Source organism: Bubalus bubalis, chromosome 7 (genome assembly GCF_019923935.1).
Source record: "Bubalus bubalis isolate 160015118507 breed Murrah chromosome 7, NDDB_SH_1, whole genome shotgun sequence".
NCBI classification, from domain to species: Eukaryota; Metazoa; Chordata; class Mammalia; order Artiodactyla; family Bovidae; genus Bubalus; species Bubalus bubalis.
In genome coordinates, this window is record NC_059163.1 from 32,668,224 (window position 1) to 32,694,730 (window position 26,507).

Sequence of the window (26,507 nt, forward strand, 5' to 3'; positions counted from 1 at the left end):
ATCATGTGAAATGCTGGTCTGGATGAATCACAAGTAGGAATTGAGATTGCTGCAGAAATATCAACCTCAGATGATACACAGTTGATACCTCTCTAATGACAGAAAGTAAAAAGGAACTAAATAGCCTTTTGATGAGGGTAAAAGAGGGTAAAAGAGGGTAAAAGAGGTAAAAGAGGGTAAAAGAGGCTTAAAGCTGAGCGTTTAAAAAAAAAAAAATGAAAATCATGGCATCTGGTCCAATCATTTCATGGCAAATAGAAGGAGGAAAAGTGGAAACAGTGCTTTCTTGTCTTCGAAAATCACTGTGGATGGTGACTGTAGCCATAAAATTAAAAGACTCTTGCTCCTCAGAAGAAAAGCTATGAAAAATCTAGTTTAGTTCAGTCGCTCAGTCATGTCCGACTCTTTGCGACCCCATGAAGCTCAGCAGGCCAGGCTTCCCTGTCCATCACCAACTCCTGGAGTTCACCCAAACCCATGTTCATTTAGCCAGTTATGTCATCCAACCGTCTCATCCTCTGTCGTACCCTTCTCCGCCAACCCTCAATCTTTCCCAGGGTCTTTCCCAATGAAGCTCTTCGCATGGAAAGACATACCATAGCCTGGAATTGGAAGGATCAATATTATCAAAATTTCTACAGTATTCAAGGCAATCTGCAGATTCAAAGTACTCCCTACCAAATTACCGATGGAATTTTTCATCAACTATCACAATTAAAAAAAAAAAAAATTAGGGAGACACGAAAGACCCTGAATGATGAAAACAATTTTGAGAAAGAAAAAACAAGGTGGAGAAATAAGCTTGCCCAGACAACACTACAAAGCTATAGTCATCAAGACAGTATGGTATTGGCACAAAACAGATATAGATCACTGGAACAGTATAGAAAGTCCAGAAATAAACCCACAGACCTATCATCAATCTCTAACTGTGGATAAAAAACCAGGATCTTCAATAGGTGGTGCTGGGAAAACTGGAAAGATACATGTAAAGGAATGAAAATAGTACACAATTTAACACCATACACAAAAGTTAACTCAAAATGGATTAAAGACCTAAATGTAAGACCAAACACCAAAACATTCTTTGAATAAATCACAATGATATCTTTTTTTTGATCCATTTCCAAGAGTATTGGAAATGAAAACAAAACTGGGATCAAATTGAACTCAAAGGCTGTTGCACAACAAAACGGAACATGATCAAAATAGGAAGACAACCTTTGGAGTGGGAAAAAAACATTTACAGATGAAGAAATAGACAGGGATTAATCTTCAAAATATTGCAGCAACACAGATAGATCTGGAAGTTATCATACTAAGTGTATAAGGAATACAGAGAAAGATAGGTACCACGTTGCTTATTTGTGCAAAACAAAACAAAATAAAAAAACAAAAAACAAAAAACAAAAACCTTATTTACAAAATGAAAACAGACTTACACACTCTAAACAAACTTAAGGTTACAAAAGGGATTAGCAGATATAGACTACTATATTTCAAATAGTTGAACCAATAAGAACTTACTATATATATATATAGCAGAGGAAATTCTGCTCAATATTCTGTAGCAATGTAAATGTGAAAAGAATTTTGAAAAGAGCAGATATATGTACATGTGTAACTGAATCACTTTGCTGTACACCTGAAACTAACACATTGTTAATCAACTACAATCCAATATAAAATTAAAAATAAAATAAATCTCCTTGCCTTAACATCTCTTAAACTGTGCGTATTTCTGGCATTAAGTGATGATCTCTTCTGTACCTAAAATATCTAGAAGAGTTATCAGTAAAAGAAACACTACAGAGATCTTCCTGTTCAAATGAGCACAAAAATAAAACCAGGAAAAACAATCCAAATAATCTAGCCTTAATAGAATATGAAATCACATAATGTTGGGTTTTCAAATATTACTTAGAAATTATTATGGATTTGTGTTTAAGCCTGAGTATATATTTCCTAACTCAGTGTATTGTATTTTATCAAGGTTTTTTTTTTTTTTTAATCACTTCAAAGCAGTTGCTTTCCATTTTAATCCATAATACAAAGTACACACTTCAAAGTTCAGTCCAACCTGCTATAAACTGATAGAGATTGTTAAGGAGAGATCTTTGGATTGTGAGTTTCATGCACTTGGTTTAAGATTTAATTCAAGCAAGAGTTAACCATGAAGACTGTGAAAGGCTTCTGCGTCCTTTTCATGCTGCATCTATGTCTCCTTGACTCCGGGAGGACGGGAAAAGTTCTTGTATGGCCTGTGGATTTTAGTCACTGGATTAATTTACAAGTTATTCTAGAAGAGCTTCACCTTCGTGGGCATGAGATAACTGTCCTGGTACCTTCACAAAATCTTCTGATTGATCATACCAAGACTCCCTATCATGTGGAGATCCTCCAGCTTTCAGTAACTAAAGAAACTTTCATGGAAGAGTTCAGTACCATTCTCTATGAAGAAATTTTTGAACTGCCAAAACTCTCATGGTGGGAAATGCAAATAAAACTGGCAGACTTAGTCAGAAAATTTTTATTAATAAACAAAAGAGTGTGTGACAGTGCTATCACAAACAAGGAGTTACTCAGCAGGCTACAGGCAGCCAAGTTCGATGTCTGTATTGCTGACCCTTTAAGTTTTTGTGGGGAATTGGTGGCTGAACTCCTGAATATTCCATTTATATTCACTTTTCGGTTTTTCTATGGGAATGTCATTGAAAGACTGTGTGCTGGGCTTCCTATGCCTTCTTCATATGTTCCTGGTGTCACATCAAGACTGACAGACAAGATGACTTTTAGACAAAGGCTGGAGAACTGGTTACTGTATACAGTGAGTGACATGATATATTCATATTATATATTTCCAGAATGGGATGAATATTACAGCAAGGTTTTAGGTAAGAATAATATGTGTATAATAAATATTCTTATATTCTATAAATATTGTAAACATTTATCTAACTGTATGAAAACTTACAAATGGTATTTTAGGGTGGCTACACTGTTTTGAATGTAAAAATTAATAACACTCTGTCTCTCTCTCTCTCTCTTTTTTTTTTTTTTTGGTTTTGTGCTATATGATTGAATCATAAAATTCCCTCTTCTAGGGGATCTTCCCAATCCACAGATCAAACCCGGGTCTCCTGTATTTCAGATTGATTCTTTACCATCTGAGCCACCAGGGGAACCCTGATATATATCCAAGAAGGAATATTCTCTATATTTAAGCTTAAGTTTTTGGAGTGTCTGGAAAACCCAAATCTGACAGTCTGCTTAATTTCCATAACCTTGGACTACTCTGTGTTCTTGCTTCTCCTGTTTCACAACCTGTTGTCTTTCTGATTAACTTGCTCTTCCTAAGGCCTTATATTTGTGTTCTATGAAGGAATGGTTAATTTATGACAAGGTTTGCAATGTGATGAGCATGAAACTAGAAAATAATAATGTAGTTTGGTTTCATTTGGTCTTGTTTTCAATAGTGTAAAAATAAAAGAAGACTTTTTCCTATAGGACCAAGTTTCTAGATTTTTACCTCACTTCAGTGATTTGTTCTTGTTCTATTTAAGGTTAGAGGTCATTAGACGTCAACTAGTGACTTTTGACCCTGAGCATTAATTTTTTCTCTGTTTGAACAAGCCCATTTACCCTTTATAATTTGCTTTTGAATAATTTATTTTTTATTATGTTTACGTGATTATGATAAGGAAATTTTGCATAAGAGGCAAATTACCTTATAGAAAACAGTACCTTTCATGTATTATTTAGTTAGATTTTTTAAGGTATTACTAACATGCAGCATTGTATTAGTTTCAGATGGTGACAAAAAATTAGTCAATAGTCAACCTAGAATAGTATGGAAGATTTCATTTGAGCCAATATGAGGATTATAACCCTGGAGAAAATCTGTTAGGAAGCTCTGAGGAATGCTCTGCCCATTAGAAGTTAAAGAACTGTCATATACGTTTTTGAGGGAAGAGGTTATTCTTGAAAGTGTTATACATCAGAACATTATATTGCCAGTTTATGTAGTCCTAAAAAATGAGAAGTGGGTCATTGTGACCCCTTAAAAGATTAAGGAAAGAATGTTAGCTTATAATGAGTTACCTTGCTGGTGCCAGGATGAAATTTTTTTTGTAGAGTAAACTTCCCTGTGTCTTCTGAGGGGATCTAGTTAATGTATAATGCAGAAGCACATTGCACACTAAAAAAGGGAGTGTCAGGCAGTGGCTCAATGCAAAATTTTGCTTCCCCAGACTAAAAATAATTTTGTTTCAACACAGGTATACAACAAGATGATTAGATATTTGTATCTATTGTGAAATAATCACCAAATAATTTCTATAATATTATAGATATTAATATTATCACTCCATAATATCTATCACTATTTAATATAGTGATAGATATTATCACTATATCTATCACATAATATCTATCACATATTATCTATGTGATATCTATATTATCACATAATATCTATCACATAATATCTATATCACATAATATCTATCACATATTATAATACCTATCACATATTAATATTATCTCTCCATAATATCTATCACTATGCATAAATACAGATAGTATTTATTTGAGAACTTCTAATTTCTACTTCTGTCCTTTTTGAGACTGGACCCAAGTACTGCATTTCACACTTCTTTCTTGACTATGAGAGACCCTCCCATTTCTTCTAAGTGATCCTTGCCCATGATAGTAGACATAATGGTCAGCTGAATTAAATTCACCCATTCCAGTTCATTTTAGTTCACTGATTCCTAAAATGTCTATATTCACTCTTGCTATTGTCTTTTTGATCACTTCCAATTTATACTGATTCATGGACTGAACATTCCAAGTTCCTATGCAATATTCTTCTTACAGCATCGGACTTTACTTCCATCACCAGTCACATCTACACCTGGGCATTATTTTTGCTTTTGCTCCATCTCTTCATTATATCTGGAGTTATTCCTCCACTCTTCCCCAGTAGCATATTGGGCATCTACCGACCTCGGGATTTCATCTTTCAGTGTCATATCTTTTTGCCTTTTCATACTGTTTGTGGGGTTCTGAAGGCAAAAATACTGAAGTGATTTGGCATTGTCTTCTCCAGTGTACCAGGTTTTGTCAGAACTTTCCACCGTGACCCATTAGTCTTGGGAGGCCCTACAAGGCATGGCTCACAGTTTCACTGAGTTAGACAAGGCTATGGTCCATGTGATCAGTGTGGTTAGTTTTCTGTGACTGTGGTTTTCATTCTGTCTGCCCTCTGATGAAAAGGATAAGAGGCTTGTGGAAGTTTCCTGATGAGAGAGACTATCTGTGGGGGAAACTGGGTTTTGTTCTGATGGGAGGGGCCATGTTCAGTGAATCTTTAATCCAATTTTCTGCTGATAGGTGTGGCTGGGTTCCTTCCCTGTTGTTTAGCCTGAGGCAAAACTTTCAACCCATGTCTCTACCAGAGACTCCTGAACACTCAAAGGCAAGTCTGGCTCAGTCTCCCACGGCCTCCAAAGTCAAATTTCCTAGGGGTTCTCAGTTGGATTTGCTGGATTCCCAGGTTGGAAAATCTGTTCTGGGTCCTAGAACTTTCTTACCAGTGTGAGAATTTCTTTTTTATAATTGTTCTGCAGTTTGTATGTCATGTGCTCAGTGGCTCTATGGTGGGGCTAATGGCGACCTCCTCCATGAGGCTCATGCCACACGCTGGGTAATCCAGGTTTGCCACAGTCAGTCCCTGTTCCCACCGCAAACCACGCTGACCTGTACCTGTGCACGAGACACTCAAACAATCAAAGGCAAGTCTGGCTCAGTCTCTGTGGCAGGGACGTCTGGGTCTTGGTGGGCACAAGATTTTGCTTGAGTCCTCCAAACATCTCTGGCAAGTATGGGGCTTGATTATAAATGCAATTTTGCCCCTCCTACCATCTTACTTGGACTTCTCCTTTGCCCTTGGAATTGGGATATCTTTTTTTTGGTGGACTCCAACATTCTCCTGTCCATGGTTGTTCAGCAGCTAGTTGCAACTTTGGAATTCACACAGGAGAAGATGAGCACAAAACCTTTTACTCTTCTGTCTTGTTTGTTGATGTCCTTTTCATCATAGGGGACTGGAAGGCAAAAGCAGGAGGTTAAGAGATACCTGGAGTAACAAACGAACTTGGCCATGGAGTACAAAATGAAGCAGGGCAAAGGCTAACAGAGTTTAGTCAAGAGAAGGAACTGGTCATAGCAAACACCCTCCTCATCAGCACAAGAGAAGACTCTATGCATGGACATGACCAGATGTTCAACACTGGAATCAGATTGGTTATATTCTTTAGAGTCAAAGACAGAGAATACAGTCAGCAAAAACAATATCGGGAGCTGACTGTGGCACAGACCATGAACTCCTTATTGCCCAATTCAGACTTTAATTGAAGAAAGTAGGGAAAACCACTAGACCATTCAGGTATGACCTAAGTCAAATCCCATACGATTATACAGTGGAAATGACAAATAGGTTTAAGGAATGAGATCTGATAGAGTGCTTGAAGAACTATGGACAGAGGTTCATGACATTGTACAGGAGGAAGTGATCAAGACTATCCCCAACAAAAGGAAATACAAAAGGCAAAACATCTGAAGAGTCCTAACAATTAGCTGAGAAAAGAAGAGAAGCTAAAGGTGAAAGAGAAAAGGAAAGCTATATCCATCTGAACACAGAGTTCCAAAGAATAGCAAGGAGAGATAAGAAAGCCTTCTTAAGTGACAAATGCAAAGAAATAGAAAAAAAAAAAAATAGAATGGAAAAGACTAGAGATCTCTTCAAGAAAATTAGAGATGCTAAGGGAACATTTCATGCAAAGATGGGCACAATAAAGAACAGAAATGGTATGGACATAACAGAACAAATTAAGAAGAGGTGGCAAGAATACATGGAAGAACTATGCAAAAAAGATCTTCATGACCCAGATAACTATGATGTTGTGATCATTCACATAGAGCCAGACATCCTGGAGTCCGAAGTTAAGTGGACCTTAGGAAGCATCACTCTGAACAAAGCTAGTGGAGGTGATGAAATTCCGGTTGAGCTATTTCAAGTCCTAAAAGATGATGCTGTGAAAGTGCTGCAGTCAGTAAGCCAGCAAATTTGGAAAACTCAGCAGTGACAACAGGACTGCATAAGATTAGGTTTCATTGCAATCCCAAAGAAAAGCTATGCCAAAGAATGTTCAAAGTACCTCAAAATTGCACTCATCTCACACACTAGCAAACTAATGCTGAATATTCTCAAAGCCAGGCTGGAACACTAGATGAACTGAGAAATATCAGATGTTCAAGCTGGATTTAGAAAAGGCCAAGGAACCAGAGATCAATTGCCATCATATGTTGGATCATAGAAAAAGAAAGAGAGTTCCAGAAAAACATCTACTTCTGCTTTATTGACTGTGCCAAAGCCTTTGACTGTGTGGATTACAAAATAATGGAAAAATTCTTCAAGAGATAGGAATACCAGACCACCTTACCTGACTCCTGCAAAGCTTGTATGGAGGTCAAAATCAACAGTAAGAACTGGACCTGGAACAACAGACTGGTTCCAAATTGGGAAAGATATATGTCAAGGCTGACGTATATCAGGTATAACCACTTCTTGCTTATTTAACTTATATGCAGAGTACATCATGCAAAATGCCAGGATGGATGAAGCACAAACTGGAATCTAGATTGCCAAGAGAAATACCAATAACCTCAGATATGCAGATGATACCACCATTATGGCAGAAAGTGAAGAGGAACAACAGAGACACTTAATGAAAGTGAAAGAGGAGAGTGAAAAATTGGTTTAACACAACGTTCAAAAAATGAATATCATGGCATCCAGTCCCATCACTTCATAGAAAAAGATGGGGAAGCAATGGAAACAGTGAGAGACTTTATTTCCTTGGGCTCCAAAATCACTGCAAATGATGACTGCAGACATGAAATTAAAAGATCCTTACACATTGGAAGAAAAGCTATTACAAACCTAGACAGCATATTAAAAAGCAGAGACATTACCTAGGCAACAAATGTCCATATAGTCAAAGCTATGGTTTGAACCGGTAGTTTTTTGTTGATGCCACAGTTGGACCATAAAGAAGGCCGAGCACGGAAGAACTGATGCTTTTGAACTGTGGTGTTGGAGAAGCCTCTTGAGAGTCCCTTAGACTGCAAGGAGATCAAACCAGTCAATCCTAAAGGAAATCAATCCTGAGTATTCATTGGAAGGATTGATGCTGAAGCTGAAGCACCAAAATTTTGGCCAGTTGATATGAAGAGCCATCTTACTAGAAAAGATCCTGATGCTGGGCAGGATTTAAGGCAGGAGGAAATAGGGATGACAGAAGATCAGCTGTTTGGATGGAACTACTGTCTCAGTGGATATGAGTTTGAGCAGGCTCCGGGAGATGGTGAAGGATAGGAAAGCCTGAGTTGCTGCAGTCCATGGTACTGCAAAATGTAGGACGTGAACAAATGACTGAACAACAACAATAACCACACCTACACAGACACATGGTTTGCAAATACTTTTTCTGTTTTCATAGGCTGCCTTCTTGTTTTGTTGATCATTTCTCTTACTGTGAAGTGTGCAGTGGCTGTTATTTGGAATTAGTTCAACTAGTTCATTTTTCCTTATACTTTCAGTTCAGTTCAGTCACTCAGTCACGTCCGATTCTTTGAAACCCCATGGATAACAGCTTGCCAGGCTTCTCTGTACATCACCAACTCCCTTAGCCTACTCAAACTCATGTCCATTGAGTCGGTGAGGCCATCCAACCACCTCATCCTCTGTCATCCCTTCTTCTCCTGCCTTCAGTCTTGCCCAACATCAGTTTCATTTCCAGTGAGTCAGTTCTTCACATCAGGTGGCCAAAGTATTGGAGTTTCAGCTTCAGCATCAGTCCTTCCATGAAGAGTCAGGATTGATTTCTTTTAGGATTGACTTGATTGATCTCCTTGCAGTCCAAGGGACTCTCAAGAGTCTTCTCCAACACCACAGTTCAAAAGCATCGATTCTTCAGTGCTCAGCTTTCTTCACATTCCAACTCTCACATCCATACATGACCACTGGAAAAACCATAGCCTTGACTAGATGGACCTTTGTTGGCAAAGTAATGTCTCTGCTTTTGAATATGCTATCTAGGTAGGTCATAACTTTTCTTCCAAGGAATAAGTGCCTTTTAATTTTTGGCTGCAATGAATGTAAATTTATATATAATTATAAATTAATAAATAATTTATAAAATTATTCATTAAAGCATGTCATAGTTATGTTCAAATAATTGATGAGAAAATAAGAAAATATTCATTAAAAAAATCGAGAAACTATTTATAAACCTCTTGAGGGGTAAAGGAATTTTAGGATAAGAGCACTAGGTTAGACACAAAAATGGTCCAAAAAAATCCCATAGGGCAATAAAATCATAATTTGGAAATGATAATTTCTACCAGACATAAATATACCAGTTAACAATTAATTTCAATGTATTTTAACTCAAAAGTTAGAGAAAAGTAAAAAAATAAAAAATAAAACATGCACACATTTTCCGAAAGATATGTGCTGAGTATGAAAGTGGATATTGTAATCACTAGAGTCAAGGCCCTCTTTTGCTGAGATTTGCCTTGATCTCTAATTGCAGATAGATCTTCCTAGGAGTGCAAAATCCTTTCTATTTTTCTAATAAAAACTTCAGCACACTTAGAACATCAAGGAGAATATTCACAAAGCCATGAAGTGAGAAACCAGATGGCTATTATTTCCTCCCATCAGTGACACAGAGCACATATTTCAAAAGGACACCAAAACTCTGGGTAAGATTCACTATAAAATAGAAACTATTTCACCACCAGAGATTATTATGCAGTGCAATATTTTCAGCAAAGAGGACAAAATCTTGTAAAATAGGAAATTTCCTTTACTATAGCAAAGGAGACAATCATTTTAAGAATTGTTTTAAAAGTATTCAGGATGTAATTAGTTGCGACAACACACTTGAAAATAATAGAAAAAAAGATGGGCAAAAGACAAGTTGTTTTTCAACATAATCAGAGGCTTTTGGAGCAATGAGGATGAGATAAATTGGAATTCTAGAGAAGAAGTTGTGACTCTACCATAGAAGGCTGAGAATCGCTCCCTAAGTTTCTTGTACTTATAGGAGCACTGAGTGGGCTCAGGCTTAGATCAAGATGAAAGACTCCATTGACAGAGAGAAAGCAACAGGCTTTGGCTTCACTCCATACTTAAATCTGTGTTTGAAAGTGAAAGTGAAAGTTGCTCAGTCCTGTTGGATTCTTTGTGACCCCTTGGACTATACAGTCCATGGAATTCTCCAGACCAGAATACTAAAATGGGTAGCCTTTCCCTTCTCAATGGGATGTTCACAACCCAGGGATTGAACCCAGGTCTCCAGCATTTCAGGCAGATTCACTACCAGCTGAGCCACAAAAGAAGCCCAAATGTGTTTACTTATTCATAATCTGACTATGTGTACTCTTCAGGGTAAAAGTTTTTCAACTGATTTAACTGATTCAATTGATTTAACTTGGGTTGCATAGGCTCGGTATTGGTCTTTAAGAATTTACTTAGAAAATTAGGTGAAGATATATCTCTCATTTAACATATCAGATTCCTTTCCCTCTCTTATCCTTCATTTTTATTCAGGAAAACCTACCACACTATGTGAGATTATGGGGAAAGCTGACATATGGTTGTTTCGAAGTTACTGGGATTTTGAATTTCCTCAACCTTACTTACCTAATACTGAATTTGTTGGAGGACTGCACTGCAAGCCTGCAAAGCCCCTGCCTAAGGTAGTTAAATGTGCTTATTATTGTCCTACATGAATGAAGCGTGAAGTGTTAGTCACTCAGTCGTATCTGACTCTTTGCGACCCCATGGACTGTAGCCTCCCAAGCTCCTCTGTCCATGGAATTTTCCAGTCAAGAATACGGGAATGGAATTGCCATTCCCTTCTCCAGGGGATCTTCCTGACCCAACTATGAGTATTTATCTCAAAATGATTTCTGGTTTATTGTTAACAGTGTTTGATCCCCAAATGGAGAAAACAGACATAGAATTTAATGGTCATTATTTTCTTAGACTATACAGTACAGTAAGAAGGTGAGTAGCCTTTATTTTGGATTATGTATTATTATCTAATGAAGTAGTCCTCAATGTTTTATTTTCTTGATCAAAGTCCTTTAACTATACGTGAAAATGTATTTTCTATAAATTTAAAAATATTTCCTAGTATCTTACAAATACTATGCTATAATTGAACATAAAGATATCATTCTATCATCTCTAAACATAGTGTAATGGTTAATTTTAAGTGTCAACTTGCCTGGCCGGGTACCCAGGTATTTAGACTAACATTTTTCTAGAAGTTATTGAGAGGCTATATTTAGATGAAATCAACTTTGAAATATGTGGACCTTGATTAAACAAATTACTCTCCATTATGTGAGTAAGCCTCATTCCATTAGTTGAAGATGTGACTAGAACAAAAGTCTGAATTCTGCCCGTAGGCAGCCTTCAGACTTGAACTACAGCAGTGGCTCTTCTGAGTCTCCAGCCTAATGTGCTGTTCTGCAGATTAAACTTGACAGTCTCCATAACCATGGGCATGAGTGCTAAGTTGCTTCAGTCTTATCTGACTCTTTGAGACCCCATAGACTGCAACCTGCCAGACTTCTCTGTTCATGGGATTCTCCAGGCAAGAATGGAGTTGGTTGCCATTTCCTTCTCCAATAAACATGTGAGAAATCCCTTAAAATAAATTTCTTCCTTGTTCCATTTCATGCCTCAAAACCCCCCCCTTTTTTTTTGTCTTACTTAATTGGCTTAGTTTTGCTAGTATTTAAACAGAGGATGAAAAGATTTATTTCAGTATGGTTAAATATGTTGTCTTTATTTTTAATTCAAAGCTATATATTTCTTCTATATTCCTATAACCCTCAGAGTATGCTTTATATGTATTTCTACATTACTTGTCTGGTCAGGAGTTACATGGCTACTTCATTCCTAATCGTATATGTGGAAGCTTATATAAAAAACCATATCTAATCAAAGTAAAAGAAAATAGAAGTTTAGAAAACAGAGAAAAGTAAATATACCAAAATTGTGTCATTGTACTGACCATAATTCAGCAGAAAAAATGAAAACAACCTTATTAGCATCTAAGGCTAAATAAAAACTGCAGCACCAGAACTATTTAACATAAAGGTAGAAATTTCCTCTGCCAGCTACTGCTGTGTAGACTTGGACAAATTACTTAACCTTACGGAGATAGATTTCCCATCTGTAAATGTATACGTATCTCATAAAATCACCATATATCTAAGTTAAATGATACATGTAAAGAGTTGAGCAAATGGCAAAAGATAACAGGCAGTCAATAACTTGTAAACACAAACACACATGCACAAAGACACATTCATACCTCAATATGCTTTACCAAATGAGCTTTTAGGAATGATAATTTTTAATTCACCTAATAAGGATTTCAGGTCATCTATTATACACTGAAATCATTAACATATGAAATATGCTTTAATAATTCAGACACATTGAAAAGCGTGTGACATCTATTATAACTGTAAGCTTTTATGTTACAAAGACTGTTTTTTTCACAGGAGTTCGAAGAGTTTGTTCAAAGCTCTGGAGAAGATGGAGTCGTTGTGTTTACTCTGGGGTCAATGATCAAAAACCTCTCAGAAGAAAAGTCTAATATGATCGCATCAGCTCTTGCCCAGATTCCTCAGAAGGTCATTTTTTTTTTTTTTTTTTTCAGTGACAGCTGTTTTAAAATCCATGAAGTTCACAGTAAAAGTATACTTGTAAAATTTAGGAAAGGGTATTGATATTGTTAGTTGCAACTTAAGTGAGCTCTAAAGAAAATGTATAAATGATAAAAGGGGATATTTGATTGCTATCTTGCTTTAAACTTGGCATTATTAAGGAAATTCTATTGCAGTATTTTCTTTAAATAATAAATGAAAATTAATCATTTGCTACTGTTAAACCATCAGTCAACTTTGTGCTTTAGGTTTTAACGCATCCATGTAACCTAACACTTTTTCAGTTCAGTTCAGTCGTGTCCGACTCTTTGCGACCCCATGAATCACAGCACGCCAGGCCTCCCTGTACATAACCAACTGCAGGAATTCACCCAGATTCACGTTCATCGAGTCAGTGAGGCCATCCAGCCATCTCATCCTCTGTCATCCCCTTCTCCTCCTACCCCCAATCCCTCCCAGCATCAGAGTCTTTTCCAATAAGTCAACTCTTCGCATGAGGTGGCCAAAGTACTGGCGTTTCAGCTTTAGCATCAGTCCTTCCAAAGAAATCCCAGGGCTGATCTCTTCAGAGTGGACTGGTTGGATCTCCCTGCATCCAAGGGACTCTCAAGAGTCTTCTCCAACACCACAGTTCAAAAGCATCAATTCTTCGGCACTCAGCTTTCTTCACAGTCCAACTCTCACATCCATACATGACCACTGGAAAAACCATAGCCTTGACTAGATGGACCTTTGTTGGCAAAGTAATGTCTCTGTTTTTTAATATGCTATCTAGGTTGGTCATAACTTTTCTTCCAAGGAGTAAGTGTCTTTTAATTTCATGGCTGCAGTCACCATCTGCAGTGATTTTTGTTATTCTTATATTTCTTTAAATCTGAAGCATATAAACAAGTAACAAATAATATAACAGAAAATAAAGGAAAAGATATTCAAAATAATAGGCTTGATTCTCAGAATGTCTTGGGACTATATTTTCTAGTAATTACTGATTTTGAGCATTGTCATAATTGAACCTGGAAATAAGAGCTTAGGTTAAAAATAATCCTAAATAATGATTCTTCTAATAATGCTAAATAATGTATCCTAAAAATAATCCTAAATGAAATCCTAAATAGTGATTCTTCAACATTTAAAACACTAACAATACAGTAAAATATTTAGGAGTATACAATATTCCAGCAAACTATCATTTTTTATTGATACCATTCTGGATTTTACCTCAGTGAAATCTTTTTTCCCAAGTCAGGCGCTCAGTCATGTCCAACTCTTTGTGATCCCATGAGCTGCAGCACGCCAGGCCTCACTGTCCATCACCAACTCCAATGGGTCAGGAAGATTCCCTGGGGGACAGCATGGTAACCCACTCCAGTAATCTTACCTGGAGAATCCCCATGGACAGAGGAGCCTGGCAGGCTGCTTTCCATGGGGTCGCAAAGAGTCGGACATGACTGTGTGACTGGATGCCATGACGGTTACATAATGTGGATGTTTTTAATGCTACCAAACTCTAGACTTAGAATACTTTAAAATGATAAATATGATTATGAATATTTTACTGTATGAGTCTACATTACTAGTAAGTATGTAAAAAATAGTTCAGAAGAGGTAAATAACATCCCTCCCCTTTGCCTCTGAAATCTTTGTCTCAAAAATCCTCTTTACCAGAGTGGCTTAGTAACACCATATGTAGTTCTTTCAGATACAGATTGTCATTTTTCTTCATCTATATCTTCAACATTTTTCTTCATTGGGTTAAGTTAGAATTAACCTGAAGATGAAAGGCTATTGACTACGATCATTGCAAGCCTTTGAAAACACAGCTGTAGTGTTTATGGTTTAAAAACATTCATTACCTAATCACGTATGGACTCAGTTTACTTGTGCATTACCTGGAGGCATCAAATTTGATTGAAGTGAAGTCTCTTAGTCGTGTCTGACTCTTTGCAACCCCATGGACTATAGCCTGCCAGGTTCCTCCATCCATGGGATATTCCAGGCAAGGATACTGGAGTGGGTTGCCATTTCCTTCTTCAGGGGATCTTCCCGATCCAGGGATCAAACCCCTGTCTCCAGTACTGTGGGAAGATTCTTTACGATCTGAGTCATCAGGGTAGGTTAACTTCTTCTGACAGGATGTGATTCTAAAATCTTCTAATAAAGACATTTATCTTAATAGGTTCTGTGGAGATACACAGGAAAGAAACCAGAAACACTAGGAGCCAATACCCGGCTATATAAATGGATTCCACAGAATGATCTTCTTGGTAAGACCAAAGAGAAGAAAAATAAACAGAGCTGAATGAGGTATAATCTGAATGATTATTCAATAACAGATATCAACAAATTTGTATTTAAAATAAGGAAAAAAAAACAACTTTAATGTGTTCTTCACGTTGCTTCAGGAGTTTTGAAAGAAAGGATTGTTCATGACACTTGTTAAAGACTGTAAGGCACATTTATTCAAGACCATCACCATAAGTATAGTTATTAGTGCAATGGACTTTTACAATAAAACAGAGAGACTGGAAACAATTTGTACACAGAAAGAAAAATGGGGAATTTATCACAAAAGAACATAGTGGAAGTTCATTGGATGGAAAAGTGCAGAGCTCAACTGACCTAGTAGAATGCTTGCTAAAATTGGGCAATGCGGAGATAGTGGAGCCACAGAATCAAATTCTAGTTGAGAAGAGTTCAGAGGAACCTGACTAGATCTTGGTGACTCTCCCATTTATGACATAATCTCTCCCTCTTCAGGATCAAATCAGAGAAATTACCTTTAGATGAGGCTTTCATTAACTTTTGTATACAGTATTGCAACACACTCCTGATTCTCTTCACCATTTTCTCACACCTCTCTTCTCTATGAAAAAAAAAATCTGTCAAACCATTTCTCCTATATTTCATATATAATATAAATGGCTGCTATTAGTGTAAAGTCAAATGCAATCCTGTTTTCTTAAACAGAGTACACCATGAACTAATGTAGCCTATCTTTCTAGCTTGTTATGACAACATTTTCATATTGAAACCCTACACATGTCACCTCCTCTTTCCCATCTACAAATAGATTATTTTCTTCAGTCCCTCCATTCTTTTTTATTGATGTATTCTTGCAACAACTTGTCAAATGGGCAAGTACTCTCTACCATATATTTTGCAGGAAATTTCTTAGTTGTCTATGGAATGACTTAATTGCTGGAATCACTAATTACACTTAGCATAGAGTAATTAATTGCTGCTTTCTTCAGAGCCTAAAAGAATTTATATGTGTTCTCATGACACAGAATTATATAGAAAATGTTACCTAATAGAATTTGGTTTATGCAGGTGTCATGATTTTCTGTTTCTGACACTCTTGCAACTTAAAATGATATTTTTTTTCCTTTAATTTTTAGGTCATCCCAAAACCAGAGCTTTTATAACTCACTGTGGAACCAATGGGATCTATGAAGCTATTTACCACGGGGTCCCTATGGTTGGAATTCCTATGTTTGGTGATCAGCATGATAATCTTGCTCGTATGAAAGCCAAAGGGGCAGCTATCAAAGTAGACTTGCAAAGAATGACAAGTGCAGATCTGCTTAATGCTTTGAAAGCTGTTATTCACAATACTTCGTGAGTAGAGAATATATTCTTAACTAAGAAGCATTTTGTTTTTGAAGGAATAATCAGCTTTATATAATTGGAAATTGACCAATTTTCCATAATTTAGAGTGTGCCTAATATCAAATATTATTTTATAATCAAAGATTATCAAATAATATGCAGATGACACCACCCTTATGGCAGAAAGGGAAGAGGAACTAAAAAGCCTCTTGATGAAAGTGAAAGTTGAGAGTGAAAAAGTTGGCTTAAAGCTCAATATTCAGAAAATGAAGATCATGGCATCTGGTCCCATCACTTCATGGCAAATAGATGGGGAAACAGTGGAAACAGTGTCAGATTTTATTATTTTGGGCTCCAAAATAACTGCAGATGGTGACTGCAGCCATGAAATTATAAGACGCTTAAAGGTGAAGGTGAAGTCACTCAGTCGTGTCCGACTCTTTGTGACCCCGTGGACTGTAGCCTACCAGGCTTCTCCATCCATGGGATTCTCCAGGCAAGAATACTGGAGTGGGTTTCCATTTCCTTCTCCAGGGGAACTTCCCGACCCAGGGATTGAACCCAGGTCTCCCGCATTGGAGGCAGACGCTTTAACCTCTGACCCACCAGGGAAGCCCCAAAGATGCTTACTCCTTGGAAGAAAAGTTATGACCAACCTAGACAGCATATTCAAAAGCAGAGACATTACTTTGCCAACAAAGGTCCATCTAGTCGAGGCTATGGTTTTTCCTGTGATCATGTGTGGATGTGAGAGTTGGACTGTGAAGAAGGATGAGCGCCGAAGAATTGATGCTTTTGAACTGTGGTGTTGGAGAAGACTCTTGAGAGTCCCTTGGACTGCAAAGAGATCCAACCAGTCCATTCTGAAGGAGATCAGCCCTGGGATTTCTTTGGAAGGAATGATGCTAAAGCTGAAACTCCAGTATTTTGGCCACCTCATGCACAGAGTTGACTCATCAGAAAAGACTCTGATGCTGGGAGGGATTGGGGGCAGGAGGAGAAGGGGACTACAGAGGATGAGATGGCTGGATGGTATCACTGACTCGATGGACATGAGTCTGAGTGATCTCCAGGAGTTGGTGATGGACAGGGAGGCCTGGCGTGCTGTGATTCATGGGGTCGCAAAGGGTCGGGCATGACTGAGTGACTGAACTGAACTGAACTGAACTGAATAATTAAATCAATAATCAAAGATTATTTTATACTTCCTAAATTTTGTGAAAGTATTTTGTCACCTACCACTACTAGGTGATAGATTATAACCTCAAAGAAATACTACATTTATTTAAAGAAAATAATATATTGTTAAAGAGATGAATTGTTAAATTAACAATAATACTTTTTATTTCTTAAAAATTAAAGATATTACCACTATAAAGAATTTAGGGACTACAACAAAATCATAAAAATAAAAATGAAAAACCACTCAGCTTCCCTCATGTCAGTTCAGTTCAGTTCAGTCGCTCAGTCGTGTCCAACTCTTTGTGACCCCATGGACTGCAGCACGCCAGGCTTCCCTGTCCAACATCAACTCTCGGAGCTTGCTCAAACTCATGTCCATTGAGTCGGTGATGCCATCCTCTGTTGTCCCCTTCTCCTCCTGCTTTCAATTTTTCCCAGCATCAGGGTCTTTTCCAATGCGTCAGTTCTTCACATCAGGTGACCAAAATATTGGAGTTTCAATTTCAGCATCAGTCCTTCCCATGAACATTCAGGACTGATTTCCTTTAGGATGGACTGGTTGGATCTCCTTGCAGTCCAAGCGACTCTCAAGCCTCTTCTCCAACACAACACTTCAAAAGCATCAATTCTTTGATGCTCAGCTTTCTTTATAGTTCAACTCTCATATCCATACATGACTACTGGAAAAACCACAGCATTGACTAGATAGATCTTTGTTGGTAAAGTTATGTCTCTGCTTTTTAATATGTTGTCTAGGTAGTCATAGCTTTTCTTTCAAGCAGCAAGCATCTTTTAACTTCATGGCTGCAGTCACCATCTGGGTAGTTATAACCAATACCAGTTTAGAAACTTACTTCTGCTCTTTCGTTGTGTTAATTTATAAATAGAAAGAAGACCCCAGCCTCCCTGTTCCCTGACAGAGAGTAACAATTGGACACTATCCATGAGCAAAATCATCTCTGGGATGCTCTAAAGGCCACGTAAGAAATTTTAGCAACACAGTAGAACAAAAAATCTGAGCTAAATCACACAAGAACAGAATGATGACAGTTTTATTTTACCAGCATCATCCCCAAACCAGCATTACTCATCACTAAGAGAGAACTTTCAGCTAGAAAGAGTTCCTTGGCAGAAAAAGAAGAATGGATTGAATCACAAATTTTTAAGGCCTTCTGGAGCATAGAAAGAGAAAAACAAATTCTAAATTTGTGTGAAGCCACAAGAGATCTCAATCAGCCAAACCGGTCCCAAGAAATAATGACATTGGAGGCATCCCACTTCTTATTTAAAGCTGTACTACAAACTTATAGCAATTTTAAAAAGATTATATTGTCATAAAAATAGACATACAGACCAATGGACAGGATTGAGAGCCCTGATACAAACCGTTCTAAGTTGAATAATATTTGACAAAAGTGAAGAATACTCAATAGGAAAAGTGTTATCTTTTCAATAAGTAGTATTAGGGAATCTAGATAATTATATGCAGGAGAATAAAATTTGGACCCATATATTACATTGCTTTCCTCAGAGCACAGTTGGTAAAGATCTGTTTTCAATGCAAGAGACCCAGGTTCAATTATGGGGTCAGCAAGAGCCCCTTGAGAAGGAAATGGCAACCCACTCCAGTATTCTTACCTGGAGAATCCCATCGACAGAGGAGCCTGGCTGGCTACAGTCCATGGTGTCACAAGAGACAGACACGACTTAGTGACTAAACCACCACATTGCATTACTTACACAATTTGACTAGAAATGGACTAAAGACTTAAACATAAGAAGACCTTTTATGGTTTATAAAACTCCTATTATAAAACAGGAGGGAAAGTTTCTTTTTTTTTTAAATATAAATTTATTTATTTTAATTGGAGGTTAATTACTTTACAATATTGTATTGGTTTTGCCATAAGGGTGTTGGCACCAAATTTTGGGATATAACACCAACAATACAAGGAACCAATGCAAACCAAAAGGTGGGGCTATATCAAGCTCAAAAGCTTCTACACAGCAAAATAAATGATTTACAAAATGAAAGGCAATGTACAAAATTGGAGCACATTTTGAAAATCACACATCTGATAAGAGACTAATATACAAAAGATATAAGTAACCCATATTACTCAATAGCAAAAAAGGTTTTAAATGAATGTAGTTACTGAATACATATTTGCCCAAAGACATATACATGGCCAACAGGTACTTGAAAAGGGGCTTGACACTTCTAAGCATCATGAAATGCAAATCAAGATCCCACCTCACACCTATGAGAATTGTTGGTGTTGTTCAGTCACTAAGTTTTGTCTGACACTATGACCCCACTGACTACAGCATGACAAGCTCCTCCATTCTCCACTATGTCCTAGAGTTTGCTCAAATACATGCCCATTGAAGTGGCGATGCTATCTAACCATCTCATCCTCTGCCGCCCCCTTCTCCTTTTCCCTTCAATCTGCTCCAGCATCAGGTTTTTTTTGCAGTGAGTCAGTTCTTCACGTGAGGTGGCCAAAGTACTGGAATTTCAGCTTCAGCATCAGTCCTTTCATGAATATTCAGAGTTGATTTCCTTCAGGATTAATTGATTTGATCTCCTTGCTCTCCAAGGGACTCTCAAGAGTCTTCTCCAGCACCACAATCAGAAAGCATCAAATCTTTGGTGCTCAGCCTTCTTTATGGTTCAGTGGTAAAGAAACCACATGCAGATGCAGTTGCTACAGGAGATGCAGGTTCGATTCCTGAGTGAGGAGATCCCCTGGAATTGTTCAGTCACTCACTTGTGTCTGACTCTTTGTGACCCCATGGACTGCAGCATGCCAGGCTTTCCTGCCCATCACCATCTCCCAAGCTCACTCAAATTCATGTCCATCGAGACAGTGATGCCATCTAGGCATCTAGTCCTCTTCATCCCCTTCTCCTCCTACCTTCAATCTTTCCCATAGTCAGGGTATTTTCTAATGAGTCAGCACTTCACATCAGGTGGCCAAAATATTGGAGCTTCAGCTTCAGCATCAATACTTCCAGTGAGTATTCAGGGTTGATTTCCTTTAGGATAGACTGGTTTGATCTCCTTGCAGTCCAAGGCATTCCCAAAAGCCTTATCCAACACCACAGCTCAAAAGCATCAATTTTCTGATGCTCAGCTTACTTCATGGTCCAAATCTCATATCCATACCTGACTGCTAGAAAAAATGAGTTTTACTATATAGATCTTTGTCAGCAGAGTAATTTCTATGCTTTTTAATATGCTCTCTAGGTACTGTGTGGACCAAAATAAACTTTGGAAAATTCTGAAAGAGATGAGAATACCAGACCACCTGACCTGCCTCTTGAGAAAACTGTATGCAGGTCAGGAAGCAACAGTTAAAACTGGACATGGAACAACAGACCGGTTGCAAATAGGAAAAAGAGTACATCAAGGCTGTATATTGACACCCTGCTTATTTAACTTATATGAAGTGTACATCATGAGAAACACTGGGCTGCAGGAAGCACAAGCTGCAATCAAGATTGCCGGGAGAAATATCAGTAACATCAGATATGCAGATGACACCATCCTTATGGCAGAAAGTGAAGAGGAACTAAACAGCCTCTTGCTGAAAGTGAAAGAGGAGCATGAAAAAGTTGGCTTAAAGCTCAACATTCAGAAAATGAAGATCATGGTATCTGGTCCCATCACTTCATGGAAAATAGATGGGGAAACAGTGAAAGCCGTGGCTGACTTTATTTTTCTGGGCTCCAAAGTCACTGCAGATGGTGATTGCAGCCATGAAATTAAGAGACGCTTACTCATTGGAAGGAGAGTTATGATCAACCTAGACAGCATATTCAAAAGCAGAGACATTACTTGTCAACAAAGGTCCATCTAGTCAAGGCTATGGTTTTTCCAGTGGTCATATATGGCCATGAGAGTTGGACTATAAAGAAAGCTGAGTGCTGAAGAATTGATGCCTTTGAACTGTGGTGTTGGAGAAGACTCTTGAGAGTCCTTGGACAGCAAGGAGATCCAAGCAGTCTATCCTAAAGGAGATCAGTCCTGGGTGTTCGTTGAAAGGACTGATGATAAAGCTGAAACTCCAATACTTTGGCCACCTCATGCGAAGAGCTGACTCATTTGAAAAAACCCTGTTGCTGGGAAAGATTGAGGGCAGGAAGAGAAGGGGACCACAGAGGATGAGATGGTTGGATGGCATCAGTGACTCGATGGACATGGATTTGGGTGAACTCCCAGAGTTGGTGATGGACAGGGAGGCGTGCTGAGGTTCATGGGGTCACAAAGAGTTGGACATGACTGAGCAACTGAACTGACTGACTGAGGTTTGTCATAGATTTTCTTCCAAGGAGCAAGACTCCTTTAATTTCATGGCTGCAGTCACCACCCACAGTGATTTTGCAGCTCAAGAAAATAAAGTCTGTCACTTTTCCCCCATTTGCCATGAAGTGATGGGACTTGCTGGCATAATCTTCATTTTTTGAATGTTGAGCTTTAAGCCAGCTTTTTCTCTCTCCTCTTTCACCTTCATCAATAGACTATTTCCTCTTTGCTTTCTGCCATTTGGGTGGTGTCATCTGCATATCTGAGGTTATTGATATTTCTCCTGGAAATCTTGATTCCAGCTTGTACTTCATCCAGCCCAGCATTTTGCATGATGTACTATGCATGCAAGTTAAATTGCATGCATCTTTGAAGTACTCTTTTCCCAATTTGGAACCTTTCCATTGTTCCATGTCCAGTTCTCATTGCTGCTTTTTGACCTGTATACAGGTTTTTCAGGAGGCAGGTAGGCAGTCTGGTACTCCCATCTCTTGAAGAATTTTCCATAGTTTGTTATGATCCACATTGTCAAAGGCTTTAGTGTAGTCAATGAAGTAGAAGTAGATTTTTCTCTGAAATCCTCTTTTTTTTCTAGCATCCAATGGATGCTGGCAATTTCATCTCTCATTCTTCTGCCTTTTTATTTTAATCCAGCTTGAACATCTGGAAATTCTCAGTTCATGTACTGTTGAAGTCAAGCTTGGAGAACTTTGAGCATTACTTTGCTAGTGTGTGAAATAAGTGCAATTGTACAGTAGTTTGAACATTCTTTGGCACTGCCTTTCTTTGGGATTGGAATGAAAACTGGCCTTTTGAAGTCCTGTGGGCACTGCTGAGTTTTCCAAATTTGCTGGCATGTTGAGTGCAGCACTTTAACAGCATCATCTTTTAGATTTCGAAATAACTCAATGGGAATTCCATCATCTCCACTAGCTTTGTTCATAGTGATGCTTCCTAAGGCCCACTTGACTTCACATTCCAGAATGTCTGGCTCTAGGTCAGTGATCACACCATGGAGTGTAAATGGGAATCCATTTCAGCATTCTTGCTTGGAAAATCTTCCCCTGGTTTAGGAAATGGCAACTCACTCTAGAATTGCTTGGAAAATCCCATGTACAGAGGAGCCTGGTCTACTTTAGTCTATGGAGTCCCAAAGAGTGGGACACAACTGAGCATGCATCATGAAATGACATTCAAGCATGACTACTGGAGAACCATATCTTTGACTATATGGACCATTGTCAGCAAACTGATATCCTTGCTTTTTAATGTGCTGTATAGGTTTATCATAGTTTTACTTGCAAGTATCTTTTAATTTCATGGCAGCAGTCACCATCTGCAGTGATTTTGGAGCCCAACAAAATAAAATCTATTACTGCTTCCAATTTTTCCCCTTCTATTTCCCATGAAGTGATGGGACCAGATGACATGGTTTCAGTTTTTTGAGTGTTGAGTATCAAGCCAGCATGGAACTTTCAGAAAGGCCATCATTAAAAGACATGGTCTAAGAGATGAGGATGTAGAAAAAGAAAAATTGAACTGCACTCCAGGTGACAATGTAAATTGCTGTAGCCACTATGGAAAACAGTATGGAAGCTTTTCAAAAGATCAACAATAGAACTACTCCACTATCCAGTGATCTCACTTCTGGGTATATATCTAAAAAAATTAAAACAGAATATGGAAGAATATCTTCAGTTCAGTTCAGTTCAGTCTCTCAATCATGTGGGACTATTTGCAAACTCATGGACTGCAGCATGCCAGGCCTTCCTGTCCATTGCCAACTCCCAGTGTTTACTAAAACTCATATCCATAGAGTCGGTGATGCCATCCAGCTGTCTCATCCTCTGTCATCCCCTTCTCCTCCTGCCTTCAATCTTTCCCAGCATTCGGGTCTTTTCAAATGCATCAGCTCTTCATATCAGGTGGCCAAAGTATTGGAGTTTCAGCTTCAAAATTCGTCCTTTCAGCAAATATTCAGGACTGATTTCCTTTAGGATGGACTGGTTGAATCTCCTTGCAGTCCAAGGGATTCACATTAGTCTCCTCCAAGACCACAGTTTAAAAACATCAATTCTTCAGCACTCAGCTTTCTTTATAGTCAAGCTCTCACATTCATACATGACTACTGGAAAAACCATAGCTTTGACTTAGATGGACCTTTGTTAGCAAAGTAATGTCTCTGCTTTTTAGTATGCTGCCTAGTTTGGTCATAACTTTTCTTCCAAGGAGCAAGTGTCTTTTAATTTTGTGGCTGCAGTCACTACCTCCAGTGATTTTGGAGCCCCCCAAAATAGTTTGTCACTGTTTCCACTGTTTCCCAATCTATTTGCCATGAAAGATGGGACCAGATGTCATGATCTTAGTTTTCTGAATGTTGAGTTTTAAGCCAATTTTTTCACTCTCCTCTTTCATTTCATCAAGAGGCTCGTTAGTTCTTCTTTGCTTTCTGCCATAAGGGTGGTGTCATCTGCATATCTCAGGTTATTGCTGTTTCTCCCAGCAATCTTGATTCCAGCTTGTGCTTCCTCCAGCCCAGCGTTTCTCATGATGTACTCTGCCTATAAATTAAATAAGTTAAATAAGGGTGACAATATACAGCCTTGACATACTCCTTTTCCAATTTGGAAACAGTCTGTTGTACCATGTCCAGTTCTAACTGTTACTTCCTGACCTGTATACAGATTTCTCAGGAGGCAGGTCAGGTGTTCTGGTATTCCCATCTCTTTAAGAATTTTCTAGAGTTTGTTGTGGTCCACACAGTCAAAGGCTTTGGCATAGTCAATAAAGCAGAAGTAGGTGTTTTCTGGAACTCTCTTGCTTTTTCGATGATCCAACGGATGTTGACAATTTGATAGCTTCACCCCAGTGCTAACTGCTGTATTATTCACAAAAATCAAGGCGTGAATTAAACCTTAGTGTCTTTCAATGAATGAAAAGATAAAAACAATGTGGTGTATGTAGTGAAAGCATATTATTTAGCAAAGAACACAAAGGAAATACTTCCATATTTGAAAACATGGTATTGTCCTAGGTGAAGTAAGTCAGTGAATGATAAATATTATTTAGAATCACTTATACATGCAGCCTAATAATTGAAACTCATAGAAGTAGAGAGTAGATTGGTATTTTCCAGGGTCTAGGAGTTGGAAGAATGGAGAGACAAGCTTTAATAATAGGGAACAAACTTTGAGTAGTAAATAAGTTCTGAGGAACTTTGTACAATATGGTAGTTAGTTGTGATCAGATCAGATCAGATCAGTAGCTCAGTCATGTCCGACTCTTTGCGACCCCATGAATCACAGCACGCCAGGCCTCCCTTTCCATCACCAACTCCTGGAGATCACTCAGACTCACGTCCATCGAATCAATGATGCCATCCAGCCATCTCATCCTCTGTCGTCCCCTTCTCCTCCCACCCCCAATCCCTCCCAGCATCAGTGTCTTTTCCAATGAGTCAACTCTTCACATGAGGTGGCCAAAGTACTGGACTTTCAGCTTTAGCATCATTCCTTCCAAAGAAATCCCAGGGCTGATCTCCTTCAGAATGGACTGGTTGGATCTCCTTGCAGTCCAAGGGACTCTCAAGAGACTTCTCCAACACCACAGTTCAAAAGCATCAATTCTTCAGCGCTCAGTCTTCCTCACAGTCCAACTGTGATCACAGACAAATAAATAAATTCTCAGTAATGAAGGAGTACATTTATTATGTAACTATATTTCATATAAATAAAACAAATATATTCTTTGGAAAAAAGAAACTATATTAAAATTAAAATATTTTCCAGAGTTGTAAATGCTTCTATATATCAGATAAATTCTTACCAGAAATTTTGTGTATGTCTATAAACATGCATTGACATTCGAGTTTAAAATTATTTTTTAAGCATTTAAATTTTTAAAATATTGAATGACTTTTCACTATTAAGTCACTTATCAGTGTCTCTCTTGTTTAACTTATTTTTAATTGGGATATAACTAATTTAAAATGTTGCATTGGTTTCTACCCTGCAACAACGTGTTGTTGTTAAGTTGCTCAGTCATGTCTGACTCTTTGCGATCTCATGGACTGCAGCACTCTAGGCTTTCCCAACCTAAACTATTTCCAGGCCTTTGGTCTCATGTTCGTTGAATCAGTGACACCCTCCAACTATCTCATCCACTGTTGCCATCTTCTCCTCCGGCCTTCAGTCTTTTTCAGAATCTGAGTCTTTCAGATGAATTCGCTCCACCATCAATTGCCAAAGTTCTGGAGCTTCAACTTCAACATCAATACTTCTAATGAATATTCTGGGTTGATTTCCCTTAAGGATTGACTGGTTTGATTTCCTTGGAGTTCAAGGGACTCTCAAGAGTTTTCTCCAACACCACAGATGAAAAACATCATTTTTTCAGCACTCAGCCTTCTTTATGGTCCACCTCTCACATCTGTATGATTACTGGAAAAAAATTAGCTTTGACTAGATGGACATTTGTCAGCAAAGTGATGTCTCTGATTTTTAATGTGCTACCTAAATCTGTCATAGAAATTCTTCCAAGGAGCAATCGTCTTTTAATTTCATGGCTGCAGTCATATCTACAGTGATTT

General features: G+C 38.1%; 1 protein-coding gene across 2 annotated transcripts in view; it reads left to right on the forward strand.

Moving 5' to 3' along the window:
• Nucleotides 1–2,070: 2,070 nt before the first annotated feature.
• Nucleotides 2,071–26,507, forward strand: part of LOC123334365 (UDP-glucuronosyltransferase 2C1-like) — a 30,611-nt gene continuing 6,174 nt past the window's right edge. The window contains exons 1-6 of one of the 2 annotated variants that reach the window (XR_006641269.1): nucleotides 2,071–2,894; nucleotides 10,682–10,830; nucleotides 12,655–12,786; nucleotides 14,996–15,083; nucleotides 16,218–16,437; nucleotides 18,498–18,590. Coding sequence is in view for 1 of the 2 variants with exons in the window: in XM_045166280.1 (XP_045022215.1) it covers nucleotides 2,174–2,894; nucleotides 10,682–10,830; nucleotides 12,655–12,786; nucleotides 14,996–15,083; nucleotides 16,218–16,437 (1,310 nt within the window). In the remaining variant the exon portion in view is untranslated. The remainder of the gene's footprint in view (nucleotides 2,895–10,681; nucleotides 10,831–12,654; nucleotides 12,787–14,995; nucleotides 15,084–16,217; nucleotides 16,438–18,497; nucleotides 18,591–26,507) is intronic. The other variant, XM_045166280.1, reaches the window with a different exon arrangement.